General features: G+C 44.5%; 1 protein-coding gene across 1 annotated transcript in view; it reads left to right on the forward strand.

Moving 5' to 3' along the window:
* KMT2C (lysine methyltransferase 2C) overlaps positions 1-22,588 on the forward strand; it is a gene marked incomplete in the record, with an annotated part of 4,117,755 nt that overhangs the window by 2,351,817 nt on the left and 1,743,350 nt on the right. The window contains 1 exon segment of the mRNA XM_044066891.1: positions 513-643. Coding sequence (XP_043922826.1) covers positions 513-643 — 131 coding nt within the window.

Raw genomic sequence — 22,588 nt, forward strand, 5'->3', positions numbered from 1 at the left:
AATGGATCCCATTCCTAAGTCAAAGTGTGATTAAAGTAATTTATGCCTTACCAGTACCCACTCTTAGGCTTTAGAGGCAAGGAGTGATAGACCAGTCATGCCGAGACGAACTTATGAATGCCCATCCAATTGTCGGATTCCCTTTTTAGCAGAACATCCTTTATTTTACCTCATATTTTTCCTTTCCCTCATAAAATTTTTGATTTTTTGGTAAATCATTGACTATCCCAAAGACACTAGAATACAGACATGATGTAATTATCTCACTTCCTTTAATTAGTTTTAATTATTGTCTCCAATATACAGTGTAATTTGTGTATTTATTTCAGGTGTGAGCATTTTTATTTTTGTGCACTGTGTTGTACATTGAATTGACTTTGAATGATAACAGACAGAGGCTGAAATGGACCCTTTTGGCTTAGTCCATCCTCTTTAACAAAATAATAAGAAAATGAGATATAGTTCCTGAGGAACAAAGCTAATTAAAATATAATTTCATGTCATTTTACTAGGGTGGACAGAGCGGTTGCCAGATGCACCATTTGATGACTCTGCACTTAAATCGGAAAGTCCTGAGAAGAATAAGAAACGTTACAGAAAAAAGAAGAATAAATTGGGGGAAATGTTTCCAGTCTATCTGCAGGTAGATACACTTTTATCTCTTGATGTAAGACAGTTTTAGAAATATGGTTAGACAGGAGGTGTTCATTTCTTTAAGAAATCATGCTACGGTTAAGAGTTTGATTGCTTTTTTCAAATGAAATTTTTTTCAGTGTGGGACAGCAGGAAATATTAAAGAATAATGAAGGATGTTTTATATTTATACATGTATATATTTGTGTTGTATATTTGTGGTGTGTGAATCTATTTATGTGCACATGTGTGTGATAGTAAAATTGTTATGCCATGTTTCTGCTTCCATTTTTCTTAATCAGACATTTATATAGATGTAGCTTACCAGAGCTGTGTCTTCAAGATGTTCTGGTAATCAGTTGTAGAATGTTCTGCCATTGTATAGCACTACTCTACCACTAAAAAAACAGATACGTCCATCCATCATTAATTTGCTCTCCTTTCACATTTGTTGTTGAAGTATGATTCCTGATTTATTTGAGCATGTGGACAAATTGTGTTACATGGAGAAGGATCTTGTGTCCCCAGGATATGTTTAGAAAGGTGAGGTCTAGATTGTCTACACCAAGCTGAAGCAAGTGAGACAGAAATGCTTGAGGTGGCCCCAATGGTCTCTTCTGCTCCTGTGAGTCTGTTGTTTGCCCACATGTCTTTAAAAAGTGAGTGTGCTGTTTGAAATCTTGGTGGAGATGACTAAATGGATGTAGGAATGTTTGACAGAGCATACTTCTTTCATGATTTCAGTACCTGTTACTTTACCATCTTCTCCCTGTTTAGTGTCATTAACACTGGTGTTCTGTTCATATGACTGATGTTTCTTGCACACTTGTTTTGTTGGCGAGACAGACTAGCACCCTCACTCCTTCTCTATCTAGTCTTCTGAGAAGAAGATTTGATGGAACAGAGATCTGTATGTCTGAGGTGGATGGTATGTCATATTCATCTGTATACACCCATCCAGAAGACTAGCCCTTTGTGGTGACCTTTGTGGTTATGAGGGTTTTCCAAGAGTGGCTAGTGATTAATTTCTTCTCAAAAGATGTTCTGTTTGGTGATGGTGGTAACATGGCTAAATAACTGTGTGCCTGTGTATAGGTGCATTTGCATGTATGTGTATGTCGGGCATGGGGGCAGACACCCTTGTGCTGAACTGAAAAAATATCACAGTAGTCGAGCATCAGAATCCTGCAAAGCATGGAAAACCATTCAAGCAAGGGTACAATAAAAACTTTAGAATATCACAAGGGCACCTCCAAGGAGGAAATGGACAAAAGCTCTCTTATTTTCTCAGAAATTGCAATTTACAGTGCCTGTTTTGTGTGGAAAAGGCTCACCAGGGTTTTTGTGAGCAAGCCTCACTCTGTGGTACAAAGGAATGAATTTCTGAGTGCAGCCTAATTGACCCAGGTTCAGGTAATGGTCCCGTTACTAGAGGGGAAAGGCAGAAAGGGAGAGGAGTGAAGGGGTGTGGCCTACTTGCCTCTCTGAGTGGGAAGGGGGGGTTGCAAGTGCTTAGAGATCACATAAGGAGGTGTGATTGCTCCACTGGAGACCAGGGAAACCACCTTCATTACCTGAAGAAAATGGGCAAGGCTGCTTGTGAGGGACATCCAGTACAGTCAGCCCATTGAACAACCCCCTCCAGTTCTACTAGCTGAGTGTTCACTAGGGGAAACATTAGGGCTAAGAAAACCCGGAAACCTGGAAAGCTATCTCATGATAGCTTGTCTGTATGATGGCCCTTCTCAGTCGACCCTCTCCCTTTAATGCGGAATGAATGGGCTGATTAACTGGGGGCGACTGATGATTTGACAAGCAGTAGGGCCAGTGTGTGTCAAAAATCTTCCTGTGAACACTTGCAAGTCTTATGGGAGAGCAAGCCCTCAATAGTAGCTAGCAGTTATCTGGCAGTTAGTTCACAAGATTTAGGCTATGACCTGTTATTGTGCTGTTTCTTGTAGTTCAGGATTTGATTCCCTCCGTCTCCATTTGCCTACTGTGTGTCATTGAGCAAGTCGCTCAACCAGACAGTACTATTAGCATGAGTCTTAAAGGTACGTGTGGGTCAGTGCTCTATCTCAAATAATGAATACAAGTAATATAAAATAAGTAGCCACAAAATGAAGCAATCTTAAAAGAAATCGACACAGTAAAAAGGAGGAACCCGAGAAGTTACTGATTAGGAAACCGAGGCCTTTGTGAGTTCACCAGTTTGAAAGTTGGCTAAGACCATCAGCCATAGTGAGGCATCACTTCATCTGCCTCCGGCCCACAGCTTCATGTCACTGTAACCAGGCTGTTTCACTTCTGTCGGAGACGAGAAGTGAAGTTGTATCATTTCTACCCTTTGCCAGACCTACAGACATTTCTCTCGTGTTCAGTCCAGATGCCATTTTCCTGATTCCTTGATGAGCATTGATCTTCAAAGTTTTGGTTTGCGTCATATGATTGGGTCTTCATGCAAGGTGTTCCTGCACTTGCACACAAGGCACCAAAAGGCATACCTAATCTAACTTTCACTGGATAGACATTTAACCAACTTAGAAAAGATGTCTTACTCAGTTGCTGCAGAGTTGGATACCTGCCTACAGGCTGGGAATTAACTGAGGAATATGTGGCTGCCTGGAGCTTAGCAAACCTTCAGGCATCCCACTCTCCTACCTAGGTGGTGTTTCCATCTGCTAAAAAATGTAGTGGTATTCATGTCTCTCCTAGATTTCAGACTTGTAGTTAAATGAGGGTGCAGTATACATGTATGTTTTCTTTTTAATAGTTATTGTTCATTCTAACGTTATGTAAATTGCTCAGTTCTTGCCTTCCCTTAAACCTTACTTCTGAACATTATTCTGTGTGTATTGTGCCCACAAATTGCATTTATTTCTACATAATTTGCTCCTTTCTTTTTCTAAAGATGTCAGCTCCATCCAGTTCTTTTATCTCTTTTACTGTTCGTACTTCAGTTATAGTTGGTTTTGATTTTGATTTCCATTTTCTAGTAATTGCTTTTTTTGGCAGTCAGTAGTATTAAACTTAGTAAGAACGTGCTATGTCTGGATAATTTAGACCCTATATGCCAGCTCAAAATAATAATTTCCTTAGTTAAAATTATTCAATGTCCTTCCTTAGAGTACTGTTGTAGTATTCTAAACAGTTGTGTTGTCTTGCTAGATAACCTGGATGTCCTGCTGCACTACCAAAACCTTCTGTAGAGACATGCGTCCAATTCATGACCCAAGTCTGCAGGTGTATGGGTACATCAGCCAGAAGTATGAGAATAAACCCTCAGACTGTCTCGCCACCAGTCCAAACACAGGCCTAGCACCCGTCAGTCTGTTCTACTGATGGTCGTTGGTATCATTGGCTTTCACTGGTTCAGAAAAGTGCTCTGTTAGGCAACCTTCCTTGTTTCTCTTACTTGTATTGGTGTTTGGTACTTTATTAGACATCAGCTAGGAGGGGAAAGTGTGATTGTGGATTGAAGAATCCCTGCAAGGATCTCCACTCCGTGTCTCTTCTGTTTAGGCACAGAGCATGATTATTAGAACTGTACGGTTTTCCATTTCTTTGTCCCTAAAACCTTATAGAAGCAACTTTCTTCCCTCAGCATATACTTGAAACCCAGCACCTTGTATGTCTCACCCAGGCTAAGATAGCAGACCCTTCCACCCCTGATATCCTGCCTATACAGAAAAATAAATTTTAAGAGGCCTAAGCTCAAGATTATGCTTGCCCAGTTGGGCTCTGACATACCCACTGAGGTCTGAGAATCCACAATATACCCGATGCCGTCTTAGATGCCTGCTACCCTGCCAGAGTCCAGTATGAAGTCGGAGGTTTGCAGGTCCACAACAGCTGATGCTGCCAACATACTTGTGAAGAGATACCCCACATAATTATTTCCGAAGGACCCAAAGGTATACCCCAGATTTTAGAGAGGAAATGCAAGGATCTTTTATCAAGCTACATTAGGGGGCGGTACCTCCACTTTTTGAGAGAGCATGTCACATCTTACCAAAAAAAAAAATTGAAAACTGAAAATGCGTCCCCTCCTCAGACAAACAAGAAAAAGCAGTGGATGTATTTCTCTCAGGGTCTTTTTAAGACCATAATAGCACTCAAGCCACTGTCTTTTACATCATCCATTCCTACTGTACCCAAAAAAGACATTAAGAATTGTCATCTGAGGATCAAAAGGCAGACTGACTCTAATGAGCACTCCTTGGCCTACCCTTCTCAGTTTGATTCTCCAAACCGAGTGACTTCTGATTATGAAGATTCCCCTTCCTCTGATTCTTGGGTTGAAGTAACGTCTATTCAGGAACCATCTCTAATATGGTGAAATATTTTTACTAACAATTAAAACAGATTTTTGATGTGCAAAAAAGATGGTATATTTTTTTGTAGGTAGGCACTTGACTTGGAGGCTTTTCGTCAATGCCTTTGCATCTACTTCCAATGCTCCTGACTCGCAGCCACCAGCCCATAAAAGACCTGATGGATTTTGTAAAGTGTCTGAAGATTTAATGCTTCTGTACAAGAATCCCTTGGCAGATCCTTGTGTGTTTTCTTTGGCTACAGACAAGCCTTCCAAACTCCTATCTGCTACTGATGCCCTTCCTTCAGATAAAGACAGCAGAACAATGGATAGATTGGAAAAGAAAGTACAACCTGTTCTTTAGAGCACTAAACTGTCAGAACCAAATGACTAAATATTTGCTGTCTTTTTTGGGGGATTTTAAACTTTGGCTTCTGTGGTAGGACCAGGCAGTAGGCTTCAGGCAGTGTGTATGGTGGTCTCAAGTTTCAAAAGTGGCTATACATAGCAGCTTTGATGCAGTGGACGCTTCCTCCAGAGCAGCCACTACAGGTTGTGGTGTTAGAAAGTGAGCATGATTACTCTGTCAGTCCCTCTCTGAGGACATTAAAGCCAAGTTTTGTAGGTTCTCCTTTGATTAGGAATTTGTTTGGCCCAGTGCAGCCAGTTTGCTGAAAACCTTGCAAGAATGGGGGGAAAATGATGCACTTAATTTCTCCAGTATTTATTTATTTATTTAACATTTGATCTGATGTTGTCAGTCTTCATTCATTCATGACAGATGGGTTTCCGTCTCCGTAACCAACTTGGCCAATATAACAAGCTCGCACCAGCCAGAAACTCTCGAGCTAAGGTTACCCATAGTGCCCCTCTCCTCATCTCTTCAGATCTCGTTTGCCATGCAGAGATTCAAGACTCATTAGGCCTGCTCTCAATCTAAGTGTTATATTTTTCACAAAATCTTTCATATTTTTTGCTTCTATTCTTCTAAAATCTCTTTATTGATTAGTCGTTTATATATTTATATATAGTCCTTTTACTGTGTGAGTGCTTTTTCTTCTCCTAATTACCTTGTTGGTACTTCTTCGTACCATTGTTGGTACAGGCCCCTCCCTTCCCCTTATCTCTTGGTAATGTCAGTACCATCATTGGTATTTTTTCCCTTCCTTCCTTTTACCCTCTTGGGTATACCTTTATTACCATTGTTGGTATTATTAAAAAAAAAAAAAAAAAAAAAAACTTTTCCTTACTGTGTGTGCATGTGTGTTTTGGTTGCTTGACGGAATTTCTTATTGTTGTTCTTATTGTATTGACAATGGCTGACAAAAAAGGTACCACTGGCTTTAAACAGTGTGACAAATCTGGCAGAAAAATGCCAAATTCCAATGGGAATCTCTCCTGTGTATTCTGTTTAGGGGTAACACACTTGCAAGTTCAACCTCTCTGCAAGCTCTGTAAGGGCTTTAGTTGCCGCACCTTAGCAGAGCATAAAAATAAGTTAATTTTAAAGGGTCTGCTAAAAACCCCTCTCTCTGAGGCTTTATCTGAAGTGGAAGTGTCAACCTCTCCTAAGAAAGAGACAAAGAAGAAGAGTCATTCTGTCCCAATGTCTCCTCAGTCAAAGGACCTGAAAACTTCTAAAACCTAGGTTCATACTGAACTGAAAACTAAATGTGCCAAACTGACACCAACAACTATCTCGACACCGGAGCCTAAAACTCCCTCCACAGTGCCGTCTTCAACTACAAAACTGACTACAGCAATTGCCATGGTACCAACCCCTTCCACAGTATCGCAGACCCTCTTGGCACCAACAGTAGCTTCTCCCTTAAAATCGGTCACCCCCCCCCCCCCATCACAGCTTTCAGGTCATTAGACCACGGTGCCGTAGGTCGAGAGCCAGGACTCAATACTCCCCGTCCATTGACCCCTTTGTTGGACAGCAGCTTAGTCCATTTCTTGACCGGCCAGAATCTCCATCAAGGATATCCACTCATTCCACCTGGAGCCTTTCGGAGCTTAATGTAGTGAGACTTGTAGATCAGCTCCTAGCAGCCAGAGGCATCGCAACCCCATCGAGGACCTCACTCCCACCCAGAGCCAAGGGGTTTCTCCGCAGACTCCAACCTATATTTCTCCTTCAGCCCCCCCAGCAGATCTTGGAGCCCTCGATGTCACCACCCCCCCTGGTGTCAGCTTCTTCAGTTCCATTGGTGGATCTTAACTGGGTTATGGAACCTACCCTGTGGACCATGGCTCAGTCGACCCACCCTCAAGACCGTGACTGGTCTATCGGCACTGTGATCCCTAGTATGGCACAGATATTTTTTCTTTGGCGCCATGTACAGTTCGGTTGCTTTGACAGCTTCACGTCTTCTCTCTGCTCCTTCCCTGGAGGTAGGCTCATTGGAGCAGAGTGTGACCTGGGTTCCGAGGTTGTCTTTCTCTTCCGGGCTCCCATCCCTCTTCAGGCGAGCCTTCCTTCCAGGTTATGGAGAGGCCAGTTGCCTCAGCAGGCCCAGAATATATATATATATATATATATATATATATATATATATATATATATAATATGGATTCATTTTATAACCTCGAAATGCTGAAATATCGAATTTCAGTATCTCGAGACTATAAAACCGAATCCACAAAACACCGACAAACAAAAACCGCGAAACCACATAACCGAAAACACCACACACACTACACTAAACATACAACACAACACCCACATCAAAACATAAACAAAAAAACAACACACATACACAACTCACACACACATAAACAGGGGGTCAAGCCCCCCTGCACCCCATGTGGGGGCTGCCCCACCCCCTACTTATATATACTAACTCCGAGATCGCACAAACACAACACAAAAGCTCACTCACACGCACATTCTCCAATCCCTCACACACACACTAACTCCCACTCAAAACCCTTACAAAACACTCACTTACATGACATAACCGCTACATCCAAACACGGCACCGCGCACCAACAAAACACAAACCCAGACATTACATAGCGCAACTTCATAACAGCAAATTCGACATATTTTCGACATACATCAAATTCGCGATTATGAACGTTCGCTATTTTTCACATTCGACTTTATAGCTTCGAGATACTGAAATTCGACATTTCAGTATTTCGATGTTATAAAGTGAACCCATATATATATATATATATATATATATATATATATATATGTCCTCTAGATCACAGCTGCCTCAGTCCACTACACTAGGGCAATGGGTACGGGAGCAGCAAGATACCCTACCGTAGGGTACCCTCTCTTTGGAGTCCTTTTCAGACCTTCCTCCTGATGAGCCAGCCCATAAAAGATTGTGCAAGTAGTAGTACTTGATTCACCTGAGGAATCTCTCACCAGACATTCTGATTACAATGAGAGGGAAGGCTCCCCACAGGCGCACCCAGAAGATGTCTCCTTTGGAGACATACTAGAGATATTGAAACAGAGGGGTGACTAGAAGCCCACCAAACCTTCCTCGGAGGAATCTGTATTCTTGCCAGCTTTCCATGCCTGACCCTTTACTTCCTGGGTGACCCCCACCTGCAGATGAGTTGGTCATGCTCATTGTGCGGCGCGCTTGGAAGGCCTCTGACACCGCTGAGCCAATCCCCAGGAGACCAGACAAAATACCCCCCCCCCCCCCAGAGGATGACCCCCACTGGTCCAAAGGCTTGGCAGTAGATGCTATGGTGGTGGCAGTGGCCACAAAGAAAGAACTTGCAGAGGAGAGTCCTGCTGTCCATCCTCCAAACTGACAGTCTCAGATGTTGGGCAGATTAACGAAGTGGGTTTATGCTTCAACAACTTTTGCCATACGGTCGTTGAATTATTTGGCACATTTTACCTGTCTTCAAAGGGACCTGATCACAGAACTTTCAGGAACCTTAGCAGGTGTAGAGTCTGATGAGGTATACAACAAAGTTGCCTCCCAGTTTGCCACCCTGGAGTCAATATCTAATTCGTCCATGCGGTTGGTTGAGCATACAACCGAAGGGGCGGATAGAGCAGCGGGTTCAGACGTTGTCTTGAGATGTCACTCCTGGATCCGCTTGTGAGACCCCTTCAAGTCTTCCTTCATCAGCGCTCCCATTGATGCTTCCTCTCTATCTGGTCCAAATGTTAGATACATTAGCCAGGTGTGAAAAGGATGGCAAGACCCTGTCTGCTGTGGGTGTACATTTTTCCACTCCCCACCGATCCTACACCAGGAATCAGAGAAGTGGAAAGATGTGTTTCAGAAAATCCCAAGGACCTTTTCATAGCACACATGATGAGTCCCCCCCCTCCCCCCTTGGCAGAGGGGAAAACTCATTAAGAAGACACCCCCCCCACAAGAAGCAGTCGGGGGATGATTCAGTCTGCACTACTTAGCCTGGCATTCAATAATATCATATTCCTGGGTGCAGATGATAATTACCAGAGGTTACAACATTCCCTTCGATCTTTACTCGAGGCCACAAAGGCAATTCCCAGACATTCCACCCAGTCAGAGGGATACAGCAGCGCCAGAAATTCAAAAGCTGCTTAAAAAGAGTGTCAGACAGTCCCACCAAACCAAGTAGCATCTGGATTTTACTCGAAGTTCTTTAGTGCCAAAAAAGATGGGACTGGAGGTCAACTTTAACCTCAGCATCCTAAACAAGTTTGTCAAACAGACCAAATTCTGGATGGTCATGAGTTCAGTCTATCCTCCCATTTCTGGAAAAAGACGATTGGATGTGCTCAATAGATCTCCAGGATGCGTATTGCCATATAAAAATGGACAAACGCTCCTGGAGATATCTCCACTTCTGGCTGAGAGCCAGTCATTACCAATTCCAAGCGCTACCCTTTGGTCTCTCCACAGCCCCCAGAGTGTTCACCAAGTATTTGACAGTAGTAGCAGCTTACTTGAGACTGCAATGATTCCGGGAGTTTCCATATTTAGATGATTGGCTCCTTACTGCCCCCACCAAGCATCTACTGCTTCTTACCTTGCACTACACCCTACAGCTGGCATGGCTCTTGGGTATCTCAATAAACAAAGAGAAGTCAAAACTAGTACGTTCTCAAAGCCTAGAAATTCATAGGAGCAACATTCAACATGAGGTCCTGTCTCGTCGCTCTTCCTCATCACAGACTACAGAGGCTAAGATCTCAGCTCCTGGTAATACTTTTTTCAGGACGTGGTCCCAGCTCGTTTAGTCAGTCAACTGTTAGAGTCAATGGCAGCAACAGTCACTATAGTTCCCCTAGCCTGACTCCATATGAGGCTACTACAATGACTCCTAGTGTCACAGTGGTCCCTATGTTCCACCCAATCTGTATAGCAAACCGTTGCAAGCAAGATCTGATTTGGTGGATGAAGTCAGAAAAGGAGTTATGGAGTCATCCCTTCTCAACCCCTCAGTCCAAAGTCGTAGTGACCACGGATGCATCCCTGATGGGGGGTGGGTGGGGGGCATTTTCAGGGAAAGACAGTCCCCCTTAGAGGTCAATTTGCATATCAACATCCTAGAACTGAGGGTGGTGCTTCTGGCATTGCAAGCATTTCAATCTGCCCTCCCATTGGAGACTATTGCTATCCATTCGGACACCATGTTGGTTGTCTGATATATCAATAAACAGGTGGGAACCAAATCCTACCCGTTATGTCGGGAAGCCATGAAAGTGTGGCAATGGATGATAGCCTCCAACCGCTTTTTGGTAGCAATGCACATTCCCTGGAATTTCAACGTGATTGCGGACAAACTGAGCAGATGCATTCTCCTGCCTCACAAGTGGTCTCCCAGTCCCAAGGTACGGAGATTTTTCATCAGTGTGGTCAACCTTGCTGCGATCTATTTGCATCTCCCATCAACCAAAATGCATCAGCTACTTTGCCGTAATCCCCCCTCAAGGGAAGTCCCTGAGGGACACTCTTGTACACGATTGGCCCCCAGGACTGCTTTATGCCTTCCCTCCCTTTCCTCTGATTCCACTATTTTTAAAGAAAGTATATTGGTTGAGAAGCAAAGTAATCTTCATTGCACACTATTGGCCCAGCCAAGTCTGGTTTCCCTTCCTCTGGCCTCACCTAGTTCGCCTGTGGACTCTGGACCCGACTCCAGGATTACTGTCACATCCACAAGGGGTTGGTGCATCCAAACCTATCGAGCCTCAAGCTGACAGCTTGGTACCTCTACTTCCAATAATTGCCATTGGGAATAATCGATCTTCCCCTGTACAAAAAATACTTCTAGCTTCCCATAAACCATCCACCAGGAAAATTTATTGTAGTAAGTGGAACAGATTTGTGTTGTGGTCTCAAGAAAAAGGACTTGACCCCTATTCATCTCCGATTAATACAGTGCTAGAGTACTTATCAACCTTACTTCATTCAGGAGCCTCAGCTTCTACTGTTAAGAGTCCATTTAGCAGCTATCTCAAATTTCCATAATGGTTTCAAAGATTTCTCATTAATATTACATCATCTCTTGCAAAATCTTCTTAAAAGGAGTCATGAATTTAAAACCACCCTTCAAAGAGCCCATTGAACCTTGGAATTTGACACTAGTCCTACAAACCTTGACTCCGTCAACCCTTTGAGCCAGCTGCCACTTGCAATATAAGATTTTTGTCTTAGAAAACTTTATTACTGGTAGCCATCACTTCAGCCAGGAGAATGTCAGAATTACAAGCCTTGTGTGTAGAGTGCCCTTGCATAGTTTTTCACAAAGAGTGAGCATCTCTTTGGACTAACTCCTCCTTTCTACCCAAAGTTGTATCAAATTTCAATATTAATCAATCCATTGACCTGCCAGTTTTTTTCCCAAATTTTTCTAACAAAGGAGAATATTGTTTGCCTTTATTGGATGTACATAGACAATTGTGTTTTTACTTAGACAGGACTAAATAATTCAGGAAATCAGACCAATTGTTCCTGGGTTTTTTAGGGACCAAGTTAGGTAAATCAGTTTCTAAACTCGCTTTGGCAAAATGGTTGAGATACTGTATCTCCTTTGTCTAGCAAAAAAATAAAATGTTTTAACAACTAAAGTCAAGGTGTATTCAACCAGATCATTTGCCACTTCCATAGCCTTTCATTCGAGAGCTTCTATGGATGACATTTGCGCAGCAGCTACTTTGGCGGCTACTCATACTTTTATCACTCATTACAAATTGGATGTGGTCTCCAGGGAGAGAACATCCTTTGGTTCAGTGGTGCTCAGGAATATCCCTCCATAGGGTCTTCCAGGACATGAAGTAGTTTAGTGACTCTGTCCCATCTGTCATGAATGAAGATTGACAGCATCAGATAAAGAAGTTATGTTCTTACCATAATGTTCCATGTTGTTGTCGATCTTCATTTATTCTTGACATCACACCATCCTACCCCCCCTCCAGAGACACCTGGAGGTTCAGATTTGGTCCTAGTTGCATGATAAGGCATTTGCTCAGACAAAGCCTCCGCTTTCTTATTCTTACAGGCAAACTCTGTCTGAAGAGATGAGGAGAGGGGCACTGTTGGTAACCTTAGCTCGAGAGTTTCTGGCAGGTGCGAGTTTGTTATATCGGCCAAGTCGGTTTCGAGGACAGAACCGAAACCCATCTTTCATGAAAGAATGAAGATCGACAACACAGTTGGAGCGTTATGGTAAAAACATAACTTTTTTTTTTTTACCAGGAAAGTCAAGCTTGGAACGAAGCCAGTTTTCAGTGGAGGCCAGGAGAGATATGCTTCAGATGCATGTCTTTGTAATGTGGGAGGAAACTGGAGCACCCAGAAGAAACCCACACAGATGCAAGGAGGACATGCAGACTCCACACAAAATGCACCTCAGCTGAAAATCGAACCAGAAAACCTCTTGCTGTGAGGTGACAATGCAACAGCTGCACCACTGGATTGTCCAATGTATGAAAACTACCCTATGAAGCCCGCTTCCTTTGGTTGCTGAGATTCCAAGCCCCCTCATAAGGCCAAGAAAGTGCCTAGGAAAAAATTCCAAGATAAACCAGACAGAGATTCTAAATCTGGGAGGCCTCCCTATCCAAACAAGTCAGCCTGACTACCCTCTGATGTCCTTCTTTTCTCATGTTGCTATTCTCACATGTGGGATCCTCCGCCTCAGGTAACCTGCATGTCCGGCTCATGTACCACAGCTTAAGCCTGGTTGCTGTCTGATGCATGGGACATCACACGCAGGGCCATAAACCATGGACCATAAATGTGACATCCGCACACACAGACCTTAGAACTTCCCTGCCGCAGTCGAACATCAGCTTGCTCATTTTGCTCCGTGTTACAGTAGATGTTAAAGATAAGTACCCCGTTGTGGAATCTTCTTTATTCTTGATAGAGCTTAGGTTGCTGTTTGTCTTTTAATAGCCAATGTCATCTAGGAAGGGAAAATGTAAGTCTGGTCAGCAAATTCCGCACAAAGATACACACGAGCTCTGCTTATTCTGCTTAAGCCTGTCCCACGACCATTCAAATGTAAAATCTGTCAGTCATTTGTCCCTTAGACCTTGCGCAGCCATCTGGCAGCCCTTAAATTGTTTGTTGAGAACCAATGACTAAAATGCCTGGCCCTAGGTATGGATTCTGAACCATCCATCGAGGTGAAGCTGCCTAAAAAGAATCCAAGGTTTCAAGGCCTGTTACTGATGTGCCTCCGATGTTGGACGTCCCGCCAGCTACCGGTATAGGGGCTGAGGGACATCCGGAAGAACTGGCAACTTTGTCAGGTACCATGTTGAAAGCTGCCCTACCATCTCCAGTCTGATGTTGAGGGGGGAACTGGGATGGCCTGGACGGCTGCCTTCAGTTTCCAAACAGGGCACCTTGGCCCTGGCCTGATGCCTGATACTAGGCCTTCAGCCTCTCAAACTATTCCTAAGACTCTTTCTCTCAGTAAAAAAACAAAAAAACAGGCATTTGTCTGCCCCAGTGGAAGACCGGCCATACTGGGAAACATTTTCCCAGTCCCTTATTCAGGCCTTTATGGCCATCAGACCCACAGCCTCATATACTCCTGCTGTGCCTACCCTTAGTCCTAGGCCTGCTTCTGCCAGTTCCACCCCTCTTCCTCAGACTCAAGAGGAAGACTTGTCTTTCTCTTCCTCTGATGAGTCTCTCATTTATACCTCCCAGTTGGCCTCCCCTCTGGAATACTGTTCTTCATATGAGGACTCCTTGGAAGGAAACTCCCCACCAGAAGGTATCACCTTTGGGGAGACTATCTCCAAAGTGAGAGAATACTTCAAGTGGGACTCCACCCAAATGACTGAGGTACAAAAAAGATAGTTTGAGCTTCTCCAGATGGAGTCTCCCTCTCCCTCTTCTATTCCTCCTGTGATTACAGCATATCTGGATGCCTTTGCTTCTGCCTCCAAGACCCTGAATCCCAACCTCCAGCCCCAAAAAGGCCAGCTAGGTTCTATAAAATCCTTGATGATTACAAGTACCTCATCAACCCACCCATGTCAGACCCTGCTGTCATTGCAGTGGCACCAGACAAGCAATCCAGGCACATTCATTCCTCTTCCCTCCTGCTATGAGATAAAAGACAGTAAGGTGATGGACAGACTGGGAAAAAAGATCTGCACCTCCTCCACCCTGGCCTTTAAGGCCATTACTTATCAGACACACATGGTAAAGTATGCTCTAGATCTAGTGTCCCAGGCATCCACATTGCTCTCTTCCATGCCTGATTCTTCTACAAAGCCCCAAGTTGCCTGTAAGCTTTCCTTAGCAGCACAGGTAACCAGGCATTCCATAAAATGCATCTACAATGCTGCTGAAGCCTCAGCCAAATCAACTGCATCTGCTTCTGTATTACGCAGCTACTCCTGGCTCAGACTTCAACCTCTCCCTGATGACATCAGGAAGAAGATCCTGGATGCTCCCCTGGATAATAAGTTCCTCTTTGGCAAGCAATCTGCTGAACTATTCAAAAGTTTGCAGGAAAAAGGCAAGAAACTGCAGGACCTGAAGTATCAGCTGGTATCCCCAGTTCCAAAATTCTACAGGAACTACCCTGCAAAACCTACCTTTGGTAGGAGGGCACCTGCTTCTTCCACTTCTTCCTCAAAGCAAAGGAGAGGGGCTAGGAAACCCTAGTCCTCTAGGACTAATCCCTCCCAATCTACCCCCAGGCAGCCCTTTCCAGACAGACTAAACAGTGCGTGACTGCCTAAATCCCCTCCACCATCTCACCATGTCCATCCCACCTCTCACTGTCTCCCCCTATAGCAACACATCACTTCAGACCGCTGGGTCTTATCAGTAGTGGAAAAAGGATACTTTATGACATGGCAGGAAAAGCCATTACCAAAAGGTATACCCCTACCACCAAAAAAAAATTCATCTGATACCCAAGGCCATCCAGGATTTGTTATCACAGGGTACCATAGAGAGGGTTCCAGTAGGACAAGAGGGTCAGGGGTTTTACTCCAGGCTCTTCCTGGTCCCAAAAAAGGAGAGCCCATGGAGGCCTATACTGGACCTATCCTTATTAAACCCTTTCCTGAATGCACCCTCCTTCCGCATGCTATCCCTACAAACCCTTCTACTTTTAACACCCAGACATCAGGAGATATCTATGTTTTGCTCTACCATCCTCGCACTATCAATTACTGCCTTGTCCTTTAGCTTGTCTACAGCAACAAGAGTTTTCACAAGGTGCCTAGCCCCAGCAGTAACCTTCTGCAGAACAAAAGGCATTCGGATCTACCCTTACCTAGATGACGTACTCATCCAGGCAGAAGAGGCGAGCACTCTTCAGGGACATCTGCAATTCACTATGTGTCTTCGAAGTCTGGGGTTTACTCTGAACATAATGAGGTCCTCACTCATCCCATCCCAAGACAAGATCTTCTTGGGTTGCAGAATAAGGACAGACATGATGAAGGCCTTCCTCCCACAAAACAAGGTCTCCTCTCTTACAAGACCTACTTCTAGTCACCCACATCTCAGCCAGGGAATTTCTACGCTTTCTAGGCCTAATGGCAGCTACTCTTCCAGTGCTGCTCCTTGCCAGGTTGCACATGAGGAAGTTCCAGTGGTCCTTGAAAAATGTCTGATCCCAGCACAGTCACCCCCTGGACTTTCAAGTGTCCTTCCTGTCTTGCCTGGAAAAAGAGTTGGGGTGGTGGATCCAGCAAATAAGTCAGAAACCAGGTCTTTCCCTACAGCCCTCCAAGGCAGTCAAATTCATGTACACAGATGCCTCTGATCTGGGATGGGGGGCCACCATGAACAGACTCACGGTACAGGATCAGTGGGAGCCCTCCCTCCAGAAAAAACATATCCGTATGAGGGAAATGACTGCACTCCTCAAAGCCCTGAAGACCTGCCTCCCACTCATACAACCTGGTCCCCTATAAGTCTTCACAGACAACACCACAGTGATGTGGTACATCAGCAAGCAGGGGGGACCAGATCCTATTTACTTTGTAGGCTGGCAGTACAAGCATGGGAATTGGCCACTCAGTACAATGTAACATTGCAGGTGGTATACATCCCATCACAGGACAACCAACAGGCAGATGCCCTCAGCAGATCTTTGTGTCTGAATCACAAATGAATGTTACACAGGGATGTCTTCTTAGACATTGTAAACCAGTGGGGCACTCCACAGATCTAGTAACCAAGCACAGAAAAATCGTTCACTCCACAGATCTGTTTGCTTCCCCTCAGAACAGACAACTACAGCTATTCTGCTCCAGGCTCCCCTCACCACTAGTGTGGAAAGTGGATGCCTTTTCAATTTCATGGAAGGGGCTGTTCCTGTATGCCCCTCCACTTCTCTCTCATCCAGAAGGTTCTGATGAAAATTCAGCGGGACAAACCAAAAATCTTGCTGGTGACCCCCTGTTGGTCAAGGCAGCATTGGTTCCCCCTTCTATCTCTTGCCAAGGGCAATCACCACAAGTTGCCTCACAAGGTGGACCTTCTCACATAACAGAAGGGATCTCGCATCCATCCTTATCTGTAAACCCTTAGCCTTTCCCTGTGGGTGATAAACTTCTGATCCCTTTCAGACACCTTTACTCAGAGGACGTGCCATCTGTCCTGCAGGAGGCCAGGAAACCTACTACCAGGAGATCCTATTTATCAAAGTGGAAAATGTTCTCCAGCTGGTGTCTTCAAAGGCAACTAAACCCAATCCAGGTGGATGTACCTCTAGTTCTAACATATTTGTGGGAGCTCCTAAAAATTAGAACTTTCATACTGTAAAGTGAAAGTCCATTTGTCAGCCATTTTAGCCTGCTTACTTATGGATCCACCGCTATTATCGAGATTGGAGATGAAACTTTTTCTCAAAGAGGTTCTCCACATCAAACCACTAAGGAAAACTGTCCCTCCTTCTTGGGACCTGAACTTTGTGCTAGAGAAACTTACCACTGACCCCTTTGAGGCTGTAGCTTCCGCCACTTTAAAGATGTGCACCTGGAAGACTGTCTTGCTAGTAGGCCTTACTTCAGCTAGAAGAGTCTCTTAGCTGCAACTACTCCACCATACGCTATTTTCCACAGGAATAGGGTTTTTCTCCATACTAACCCCTCCTTCATGCCCAAAGTGGTTAATGAAATGTTCCTTAACCAATCTGTCCATTTACCCACCTTCTTCCCTTCGCCACAGAATGACAGTGAGAGAGTGCTCCATTCTCTGGATGTTGACAGGCAACTGAGATTTTATCTGGATAAGACTAAGGACATTAGAAAGTCCAACCAACTCTTTGCATCATTTCACCCCAGAGCCCTGGGCAAAGCTGTATCCAAACAGAGTATATCTTCCTGGATCTGTAAAACTATATACTTTTGTTACTCCTTGCATGGTAAACAGCTACCACACACAATCAAAGCCCATTCCACTAGAGCAGTGCCATCTTCAGGGGTGTTTCTCAAAGGCATTTATACAGCCACTGTCCTAGAGGCAGCCACATGGTCCACTGTGCACACCTTCACCAAGCACTATAAATTGGATAACATCTCTATAGCCAGGGCAGGATTTGCAAGAGCCATCCTCCATGGATTCCTGGAGACTGCTACCTCTTCCATCACCCCTTTCTCTACATGAGCTGTGGTACTCTGCCACATGTGAGAATACTGCAACTTGAGAATAGAAGGACATAGATTAGTTGTGTAAAATCTTGCCATAACCATAGATGTCCTTCACTTTCATGTTGCAGTATTCCTTCCCTCTCTCATATCCCCCCTAGAGGGCCTTTTCCCTGTCTGGATGGCAACTTTCCTTTATCTTTAGACTGTTGTCCGACTGGGCAGTTAGTTCTGAGGTCTGTGCATGCGGATATCACATTTATGGCCCACAGTTTATGGCCCTGCATGTGACATCCCACGCACCAGACAACAACCAGACTTAAGCTTTGTTAAATGAGCTGGATTTTCCGGTCATCTGAGGTGGAGGATCCTACATGTGAGAATACTGCAACATGGAAGAGAAGGACATCTGTGGTTATGGTAAGATTTTACACAACTAGTCTTTCTCCCTCTCCCCCACCCCCCTCAGTCCAGGTCTGTCCCTGTCCAAAAGACTCAACTTTATGTATAGCAAAGTGGCAGTATGTTACCACAGACAGGTGGTCCTCTCCGTTATTCAACATAGTTACTGAATGACTTGGAAGGAAGGAAGTCCCTTCATTAAAGGGCATCCCTCTCCACCTCATAATCAGATAAAGTTACTGTCTCCCATCATTCAAGCCTTACTTGGCCAAGGCACAATAGAACCTGAGCCTCATCAGTATGTCAGAAAAGGGTTAGATTCAAAAATGTTCCTTGTGCCAAGAAAAGGAGATCAAAGACCTATATTGGATGTAAACATTATCAACACTTTTTTCAAGGACTCCCTCTTTCAAGATGTTGTACCTACCTCCAAACTTTTCTGCCCTTCATAATTCCACAAGCCTTTCAGGCATCCTTGGATCTAAAGGATGCCTACCTCCACATTTTAATTCACCCATCATTTAGGAAATTTCTGATGTTTTCGGCTTAAGACAGTAGTGTCTCCAGTCAGTAGCCTTTTACAGGACTCGTAAGAAACAGAGTACAAACTTTGTACAACAAAGGATTACTCCAGATAAAAATCACTTTAGCTAGCAGAGTGCCTGTGGTCAAAGGTTCACTGTTGCAGTCATCACATTTGGGTTATGTGCCTGCAGGTAGCCCTCAGCTGGCCTGAATACCAGAGTCTTGGATTCCTGCGCCGGATGCTGTCTCTTCTTCCACAATGTCAGGTATCAGGGGTATAAAACATGCAGCCAACACCATTACATCAGTCTTTCTTGCCATGCAGTGCCCGAAGCAGAAGCAGTTCGCAAGTGCCGTTCGGCCCATTCCTGAAATTTTCGTTTTCGAGTTTCAAAACCGAAGTCTTCAAAAAAAGATAAGTACCCCATTGGGGATCTTTTTTCTTGCTTCAACTGATGTCAGTAAAAGTTAACAATTGCCTTACCTGTGGAAAGCAAATTACCTCATAAAGATTTTCATTCGTACTGCATTCCTTGCTTAGGCCCAGACCACGACGTCCCTCACTGTCGGTTTTGTGCCTTGTTCAACCCCTGAACTATTCGTCGTCGGGCTATGTCCAAAACTGCCAACGCTTCCATTAAGCTAGTCGCCAGTCCACCGGTACTCAGTGAGGCGCTTTTGCAGGCCCTGATACTCGCTACCTCAGATTCACAGGCCTCTACTGAGACCCATTTGGATTCCGGTATGCCGTGAGAAGCTTCTTCGACTATGGAACCTGCTGATGTCTACCTTGGATGAGTCCGGTGCCACTGTGCAGGCACCGACTTCTGAGGGTGTATTCAAGCCTACAGACTTGGATTTTAAACTGATGCCATCTTCCTCATCCAGGCCTAAAACTCGCACCACCCCTAGAAAACCGACGTCCAAACCGCATGCTTAGGCCCATATGCCTAAAAAGCAAATGCTTAGAATGGCTGAAGACCTTATTACCTTAATTAGTGGAAGCCAGCCTTCCCCCTCTAAGAGACCTAGAGGATGCTGATGCAGAGGATTCCATTCCCTCTGCTTCCACTCCAGAAGATTTTTCTTTTGGTGAAACCTTGCACACTCTTAGGGAGCATTTCCGCTGGGAAAGCCAGGATTACTCTGACTCCAAAAAGAGGCTTGGGGAATTCTTACTCCTTCCTCAACACAGACCTTTAGCTATCCCTCCTGTTCTGGACATAGTAGATGATGCTTTCTTGGAGTCTAGCCTTTCCCCAGACACTTTTACCTCCAGTTCCAAGAAAACCTGACTGGTATTAGAGTATCTGACTCTCCCTAGTTCCTCTTCAAGAATCCTACTGTGGATCCAGAGACCATTTCCCAAAAGGCATTAAGGCTACTACTGCCAAAAATCCTACCCCTTCTGATAGAGATTCTAGAGCCTTGGACAGATGGGTTAAGAAGGTATACACTTCTGCTACTTTGGCCATTAGGGCTTTAAATTGCCAGTTTCATATGTTAAAGTACCATCAGCATGTTATGGGACTACTTAAACAGAAAATGATGATTCCTGACTGTGCTGAACACAAAGAATTACAGGATTTAATACATTCTGCAGAACAAGTTGGTAAACATACTTTGCAATGTGGTTTTGATTTTGACTCTTTAGAAGCATCTTGCAGGGCTGCAGTCACTGGGTCTGTACTTAGAAGGCATGCTTGGCTTAAGGAGCAAAACTTGCCAGATCATGTTAAAGCTAAATTACTGGATGCTCCCTTAAACCAAGACCGCCTGTTTGGCAACAAAGCAGAAGTCGTCCTCAAAAGGATGGTGAAAAAAGCTAAATCTATGCAAACTGTTAAAGATTTCCTACAAATACAGCCTCTCAGATTTACTAGGCATTGGCCTTCAAAGAATTGGTCCTTTCCAGTCTCTTCCAGGCCTTCAGTCCAAACCTAGGAACAGCAGACCACCTAGGTTACAGTCTCAGGCTACGCACAGGCCTAAGCAGTGGGGGGGGGGGGGCTCCCACTTCCAAAGCAGGGGGGAGTAGTAAGCCACCCCCCTACGGAGAAATGGCACAATGACTTAACCTTAACCCATCCAAGCCCTGCTCAAATGCCTGCTCCCTTAGGAGGAAAGCTCGCCCTGCATGCCAAAAACTGGGAAATCGTTACCCAGGACAAATGGGTTTTGAATATAGTTTCCCAAGGATACAGATTCCACTTCCACACCCTACCAACCCCAAACAGTTGACCAGACCTACCCCCAAATCAGTGGGCGGAGGCCCAACAACAGGTTTTCTCTCTTGTAAGTATCAGGGGTATTCAACCTGTCCCAGCAGAACAAAGGGGACAAGGTTTTTATTCAAGACTTTTCCCGGTACCCAGAAAAGACAGCTCCTGCTGTCCTATCCTGGACCTCTCTATTCTAAACACCTTTCTGGTAATCCCAAAATTCAGAATGCTAACACTTCAACAGCTGCTTCCTATGCTGGGTAAAGATGCCTGGTTGGCAACCTTAGACTTAGAGGAAGCTTACCTGCACATTCCAATAAGGGAATCTTGCAGGAAATACCTACATTTCAGGGCATGCTGCATGCACTATCAGTTCTCTGCCCTTCCCTTTGGCTTATCTACTGCGCCCAGGGTATTCACAAAGTGTTTAGCTCCAGCCATTGCATTTTGCAGGCAGAGAAATATTCAAATATACCCATACTTGGGCGATTGTCTGATTCAGGCCGAAAGCCAGGACTTGCTATTAAAACATCTGGCATTCGTAAAGCAACTTTTAACCTCACTGGGGTCCACCATAAACGAAAAGAAATCTCACCTAGTACCCTGCCAACAGATTGTATTCTTGGGAGCAAGCTTGAACACAACTTCCCAGATGGCTTTCCTCACACCAGAGAAACAAGTTTATTTGACAACATACCTCAAACTATTGGCCACAAAGCCCCAACTATCTGCACTGCAAGGAAAATTCTGCAGGCACTGGGGTTTATGGCCTCTTGCATTCTACTAATTCCATATGCAAGACTGCATATGAGGAAACTACAATGGTATCTAAAAAGCCTATGGTGTCAACATTCTCAGGACCTGGAATCAGTGATTCCTATCATTCCTTTTATAAAGACAAGAGTTCCTTTGGTGGGCAGAGGCCTGCTACCACAACAGGGGTCTCCCTTTCACTCTACCCCTTGCCGCCCAAACCCCAACAACAGACCCATCAGACTGTGCATGGGGGGCTCACTTGGCAGGGCAGTGCATTCAGGGCAAATGGAACCCGAAACAGATGCACCTGCATATCAACCATAAAGAAATGTTAGTTGTACAGAATTCCCTGACAGCCTTCAAAGACTGCATTCATCCAGGACAACTATTGGTAAAGACAGACAACACCATAGTTATGTGGTACATAAACAAGCAGGGGGGAACCCACTCGTACCCTCTCTGCAAACTAGCCATGGATCTGTGGAACACAGCCTTGAGCTACCAAGTGCACCTACAAGCTCAACTCCTGCCAGCCAAGTTAAATTCACTGCCAGACCTAAGCAGAAATCTCATGGACCCACACGAATGGAAACTGGAACCAAAAATATTCAACTTCTTGAGGAACAAATGGGGGACTCCAGAGGTAGATCTGTTTGCCTCCCCTCAGAACTACCAGTTGGA

The sequence above is a fragment of the Protopterus annectens genome, chromosome 3.part1, assembly GCF_019279795.1.
Source record: "Protopterus annectens isolate FY-2018-M chromosome 3.part1, PAN1.0, whole genome shotgun sequence".
Lineage (NCBI taxonomy): Eukaryota > Metazoa > Chordata > Ceratodontiformes > Protopteridae > Protopterus > Protopterus annectens.